General features: G+C 36.4%; 2 protein-coding genes across 2 annotated transcripts; both read left to right on the forward strand.

Moving 5' to 3' along the window:
• Positions 1-52: 52 nt before the first annotated feature.
• On the forward strand, positions 53-707 carry VTP21DRAFT_1092 (uncharacterized protein; the record flags this gene model as incomplete). The annotated part of the gene is made up of 3 exons (XM_069390308.1): positions 53-149; positions 238-288; positions 346-707. 3 exons carry the CDS (start codon positions 53-55, stop codon positions 705-707), a joined length of 510 nt encoding a protein of 169 aa, XP_069251981.1.
• A 1,425-nt stretch (positions 708-2,132) lies between these two features.
• VTP21DRAFT_1093 (uncharacterized protein) lies at positions 2,133-2,855 on the forward strand (the record flags this gene model as incomplete). The annotated part of the gene is made up of 1 exon (XM_069390319.1): positions 2,133-2,855. The coding sequence occupies one exon, from the start codon at positions 2,133-2,135 to the stop codon at positions 2,853-2,855; it is 723 nt and encodes a 240-aa protein (XP_069251982.1).
• Positions 2,856-7,088: the final 4,233 nt, after the last annotated feature.

Raw genomic sequence — 7,088 nt, forward strand, 5'->3', positions numbered from 1 at the left:
GGAGCCACTCCCATACGAAAACGAGCGTTTTGATTTTGTATTCATAAGATGTATGGGACTTGGTGTGTATCAGAGCGAGTGGCCGAGGGTAATTGAAGAGATGGTGAGAGTACTTCGACCGGGTGGATATCTCGAGGCAGTGGATGTTGGTGAGTATTTTGTGTGTATAGATTAGAATGGGAACAAAGAGAAGTTGGGTTAAATATATACAACTAACTGTTAAACGAATATATAAAGATTATAATCTCCAAGACTCAAGTCGAGCATTAAAAGTATTTGCAGATGGATGTTAGTATAGATCATGGCTCTTTTATTTAATGAAGATAACTCATTCCCTCACTATAGTAAATAATGCTCTGCGAGCCCGTGATATTGATCCAGTGTGGGCCGATAAATTCCGTGTTCACTTCGATGCAGTAGATCTCGAAGATTCCGGTTGTGAAATGCTGTCTTTTTCGATTTCACATAGTGTTGGAAAAGTTACATGGCTGGGCCCGGAGTGGTTATTACGACTACTGAGTTCATTGAGGCCATTTTTAGTTCAAGTTATGTTTATCAGCATTGAGGAATACAATGAACTTGTGAAAAAAATTGAACAAGATCTCACATTAGGTGATATTCGCATCAATGTACTATGCACTTATGGCAGGAAGCCATTTAATGATGAAAATTTGCCGAAAGATAGTTTGAACTCAACAACTGTATAGGTAGTTGAGCCCCTCAATAAAAGTTTTCGTCGGATATCAGTAAATCCGAGCCGAAATATTAATGGCAGGATAAAGGATTCAGTAGAATCTAATATCAAAACAACGTGGTAGATATCCAATTATCCAATATTTACTGTATATAATTTTTTAGCAAATATATTTTGTACAGGAACTTATCCATCAAGTGTACCGTAAGATATCTATATTTTATAAATACTATATAATTCATTGTGTATTATGATTTTGTTTTGAGTATATCGCTTCGCCTAAGTATTAATGTTTAGTATGAATGTGAGAAAACTTGATAATTAAGGCTCTTAGTTTCTCCAAAGGACTAAATTTGATTGGATTTGATGAATGATTCGTGAGAGTTTTTTGAAATAGTGTCATGGTCAATCATTTTATCGGAATATGCTATAATATATCCGAAACATAGGAACCTGCTTAATACAATTAATTCTTAACGTTCATGGGCTGTTTTTTAAGGGCTAATACAAAGAAATTGCTTGACTTTACTTCGCCTAATAGTTTATATCAGCCGATTGTTTGATAGTGATACAGTTTTCTTACATTATCATACCGTTTTGTTACATGATAAAGGACAAAAAAGGGAAATAAACAAGCATCTAGCTGATTAGCTAAAGTATAGCAACCTATATGCTTATTCAACGCTTCCCGCGATTTAAGATGCTTTTCGCACGATCAGGACACATTTGTTATACCTTCATTCATAAGAGGCGACGTGAGGAAATTTTTGGAACACTACGAATAGGCTCGCAGTCTATTTTTATTTATATTAGGAACTTTCGAATTTGCGCCTTGAGTCGCATTCAAATAAATCTAATTTGCCCCGAATTTGCCAGATTCTTTAAATAGATCTACCAAATAATATAAAACGAGTCAAAATCTTCGTCGCTTTTAAACAAGAGGACATTTAAAGTACTTAAAATTAATCATTTTTATTTTAATATAAAATGAAATTAAATTTCATCCTTCCCACGCTTCTGTTTGTCGCGACTGCGATTACTGCCGAAAAAAAAGGGGCTATCGATAAAAGGGGCATTAGTATTGGGGGAAACAATCTAGTCAATAATCATCAGCAAATTGCGGAGGTGAATTAAAGCTGACATATAATCCTAACTTAGAAGCAACAAAATTAATATGATTTTTTTCTTCCCTCGACAGAACAATATTAATAATTCTAAAAACACTGGAAATAGAAGCGGCAGCCTAAACCAAAATATCAATGATAGAGTAAAGAAAAATCCCAACAGCTACAGGCACAGCTTTTACGACGATAATAATAAAGGTTACTATCCAGTTACTCCAGTCCCTACCGTTATTAGGGATTGCGCAGCATTTAGAGGAACTACGAATTTGGGTTTGACCTCGTGCCCCGAGACCTCTGGAATCAACTTCACACCCATGCCTACTCTACCTTCTTCGTCAGATTGCTACACCATCCCTCTTGGCGACAAGAGCGTCATTGACTGCACTTCGACAACTTATTACGTTTCCTCGTCAATTACACCTACACCTACACCTACCGTAATCAAAGATTGCGCAGCCTTCAGAGGCACGACGAACTTGGGTTTGACCTCTTGTCCCGAGACCTCAGGCATTAATTTTACTCCCATGCCTACTCTACCTTCTTCGTCAGATTGCTACACCATCCCTCTGGGCGATAAGAGCGTCATTGACTGCACTTCGACAACTTATTATGTCACATCTTCAACTACACCTACACCTACGGTAACCAAAGATTGCGCAGCCTTCAGAGGCACGACGAACTTGGGTTTGACCTCTTGTCCCGAGACCTCAGGCATTAATTTCACACCAATGCCAACTCTACCTCCATCAGAGAATTGCTACACTATCCCCCTTGGCGATAAAAGTGTCATTGACTGTACTTCGACAACCTACTATGTTGGGCCGTCGAGCGCACCTCCAACAACCCCAACCGAAACTTGCACTCCGGTTCCCGGCAAATCCACTCTCGGACTAAATGTGTTAGACTGCAGTGGAGTAACCTTCTCGATCTGGTACAATGATATTCTCACCAATACTCCTCAGACTTTCTGTGCCACGGCTACGAAAAACTATACTCCCACCACCAAGTGTATGACTCTTCCCGGCTCCGGTGCATAATTTAAAATTCCAGAATGAAAAAGCGATTTTTAGGAGTAATTTTCAATATGTTCGGCGTTGCCAAGTTGTGATATATTGAAATTTAACTTGACATCAGGTTATTTCTAATTGTATTTAGAGCTAGCCTTATAATCAATAATAAATCTTGTGTACATTTATGTTATGGAATAAGATAGAATAGAGATGCTATTTCATAGTAGAATAATGATTCTGATTGACAAATTATAATGAATATATTACTGAATATCGGTATATTTCGACCGCGTTTGGTCTAAAAAATGCTAAACAATCTTGGGTAAGTACTATGTAATCAGGAAAGTTTTCTCTTGAAGGAACTCAAGATCCTTTAATTTAGTGAATACTAATTCATATTGGGCCGTTTTCTCAGTTTTCGACCCACCACTCAATTTAATCTTTTTTGAAGCGCTCTATTTTTGAATCGAAGTTATAGACCTTAACTAAAATTCCATTAGAAAAAAAAAAATAATGCGAGTTTTAAAAAGGTTGAGGGTTTACTTTGAACTCTTTTTTACAACCTCCATTTTTCGAGATGAGTTTAGGTCATTTGCTGATTTTTTATAAGATTAGCTGTACTTAATCAACCGATCGTTCTACCTCCTGAGATTGATTAAAAGTTATTAATTCCAAAAATAATAATCCCTTTGTTCAATACGACTTTATTATCCTACTTGCAGTGTAGGCAGGGTGGATGATGTAGGGCTGGTCAGTAGCGTTTTTACCGATAGGGCAGAGAACAGATCGAGAAAAAAGTAAAGAATAATCGCATAAAATAGAGAATGATATTGCATACTATACATGTACCAACCTTATATCTATTCTATAGCTCTCCTTCGAAGTCTAATCTGCTTGACTAGATGAGATGTTAACAAACGGTGCGTATTGTGTGGATATTTAGCAGTGATCATGCTCTTTACTGCGGTAAGAAGGGCTTGCCATGAAAACTGGTAAGTTTGGAGGATGATTAAAAATCACTCAATTAGTGAACAATTTTGGAGCCGTGCTGAGAGCACATATAGCGAATAGGTTCTCTTTGTTTTTTGCGGACTTACTCCCTCGACCCTGCCATTAACTGTAGGCGATCCCTTTTTCTACGATTTTGCATCAGAGGACTCCTGTTCGCTTTATTTGGAAGTGAGGGCAAGCGAATATTTTTCTGAGGGCAAAACTGCGGAGAAGGGTCTGTGGGGTCCGTTTGTTGTACTAAGCTGGCTTGGGGAAGCATATGATTGGTAAAAAGGGGTAAGCCTTGAAACTTGGAAATTGACTTTGAGGCAATCGGAATCCCAGTCAGACCAAACCTCGATGCGCCTCGGTAAAGGGAAAATCTAATAGCGCCTATCCTAGAGATGGAGTTTCCTGTATCGGATACAAGCAGCTGTTTTCTGTTTTTCGTCCTGTCTCTGATGTGTGGCAATTGTATATGTGCTTGCTTTCAACCTAGTGGATCACTCCATCACAGGCAAGCTTTATAATGACCGTCTGCACATCGCGGATCTAATATCTGAAGGCTCAAATAGAAGAAATGTGGTAGAGGTGGAGAAACTGAAGTGTAATTCTTCGTCATTGCAAGTATGCATAGAAGCGGTAAAGCTCTCACTTCTTTCAAGTTTTGCAGAACTTTGGTTGCGGGTCGATAGACTACGGCTCACGAAAGCACGGCGAATCACTCAGAGACATACCCCGTGTATCCTACATATCCTATATACCTGAGCCTAGCGACTGGTGCCCTCAAGCTATTGAAACAGACAAGCAATGAGCGAGCGCTTTTTCCATCTTTATAAATGCTCTACACCGAGAATTCGACAAACGAGGAAAGAGTAGTTGGCAGTTTATTAAAATTCATTTCAAGGTTACTCCAAGTTACTTTCGTATTTGCCACGCTATCCGTTAGTACAGCCATTAACTTTTCAGGACCAATTCTCTTAATAATTTTTGATATTTTTCTTGCCATGTATTCACCTATATGCTGATTAGCGCCTATAAAATATTGCGTCCTAGAAGAATGGCAGTGCAAGTAATTCGGCAATCTCAACTATAACATCCTTAGTAACCTCAGAATGTGGTTATGTTTTCCTAGAATTATGACTATTGAGCTTGAACTAGGCGGCATTGCGTCTGAGATGGCTAACTCGGAAATGTCGTCATTTGTTTCGAGGCGCTGGTACCATAATATATGTGTTTTGATTTGACCCACATCCTTCGCCCAAAATAATGCATCGCAGTTATTACAAGAGAATATTTATCTCTGTTTTATTATTTGTAAGAAAGCAAAATGATGGTTCTCAATAGTAGAGCTGAATATTTTTATAAAACAAAGCGAGAAAGGCTTTAATTAATATAGTTAGCTTTATTTCGCGCAAGAGTGAAACTAAGAATTAATTTGGGAAAAATTAAAGTACAATTATGAAATTTTATAAATATCCTACTTTTCCTACGGCAACCTCAGCAAAAATAAAATACAACTCATAACGCTAATCCTCACGCATAGTCGGGATATGGCAGAACAAATCAAATGCCCAATAAATGCAATGGCTTTGATTTCACGTTTATTCATGTGTTATACATGATATATATGTATTACAATAGAATTGGGCTCAAAAATTGTTTTGCCCGCTCGTGTCTCTATTGAAAGCATTGGTGGTCCAAATGAACCGTCGACGTAGAATCCCGAGCAAAATGCATTCTACAAATTTTAAATGCTCTTAGAACAACACTTTTTTCACCCTGCCAGTTCCGTATATAAAAAGCTTTATCTCATCTATAACACTCTAGGTACAATTGCAACTGAAGTATTTCTATTTCAGCTTTGTGAAGATGATCGAATTGCGACATATTGTCCACGAATCCGAGCAGGATTTATAGCATCCCGGGCTGTATAAATGCAATAATCCTCGATCTTCAAGTTTTCTGTGACATCTTTTACATTCCAAGGAGAACTGTAAAAACTATTGAAGCAATATCTGTAAGTAGTAACATTATTGGAAACAAGCCAATTATGACTGCTATCTATCTGATAGAACCCTGCACTCAATCAAGCTTGACTTAATTAACCCTTCGTAGAACCTTTTAGAGTGGACAAAACATATGATTTCAAAATTAATGCCATTTGATCACTGACAATATACTGTTTACCATTACATGATACTATGCGATTCATATCTCAAAATCAGAATCACAAGCTCCTTCGACCGATGAAAGATCTAATTGTATTAGGAATCAAAATACTTGGTATCCTTGGTGTTATGCGCAATCAACAAAGACTAGAAATGAATTTGATGCCACACGGTTTTAAAAGATTGACTCCTTAAGAAAATGCACTTCGTAAAAGTGGAAAGCACTGAACAATGTCTTGAATATAACATAGTTGTTCCAAATAGAGAAATTTTTGACGTCTCAAAGTAGTTAATACTTCTGATGAATTTTTTATGAATATAAATAGATGCTGCATATTTCTTACCTTACAAATTATTTTAAAAGTCTAATATAAAAGATTTATTTTTTAACAAGAACAAATTTTGTATATTATTTTCATAATATATCACTATTCACAATGTGCTATTTTGTAAAAAATAAGAATTATGAATATCTCCTCAATAAGTTACTTTGAAGTTTTTACAAAATTTTGTGATATAGTTTGTAAACGATGCTCTGAGTATGGAATAACCTACTAAACGTATTTACGAATATTTTAATTTTATATCAGTTTTAAATTATTCTAGCAACTTTAGATGGCACTTTTCAAAACCCTTGATTCAATAAAACTTATATACGAGTTAATGGAGAATTTGGAATAGCTCTATCTTCAAGCTTTGAAAATAAGATAGCTAAGATGACATGTGCTAGTTATATGGCAGCATATTTTTCTAGACAAAATACATGGGCCATCATCATTGTGAAGTAATGAGTAACATTCTAATTTTTTTTATTTGAATAAGGTTTTATCGGATTGTATTTGTTTAAACAGTATGAATTTTGATTTTACAAGGTTTTGTCCTAGTGAAAAAACCGTAAATATAATAATGAATTCCCAATAAAAAATCTTATATTATTTAGTGACTCCCCGCTAAAATAAAAGATATAAATCCTGAGTTGTAATAGCCCACAGTGGAATGGAATTGCGGCATTGTAGAGAACATGCAATTCGCAATCTCCGGAGGAGAGCTTGCGATAAATATTGCATCCATAATATGTGCAGTTATTGGGGTTGTTCAC

The sequence above is a fragment of the Calcarisporiella thermophila genome (assembly GCF_041956535.1).
Source record: "Calcarisporiella thermophila strain CBS 279.70 unplaced genomic scaffold VTP21scaffold_10, whole genome shotgun sequence".
NCBI lineage: Eukaryota > Fungi > Calcarisporiellomycota > Calcarisporiellomycetes > Calcarisporiellales > Calcarisporiellaceae > Calcarisporiella > Calcarisporiella thermophila.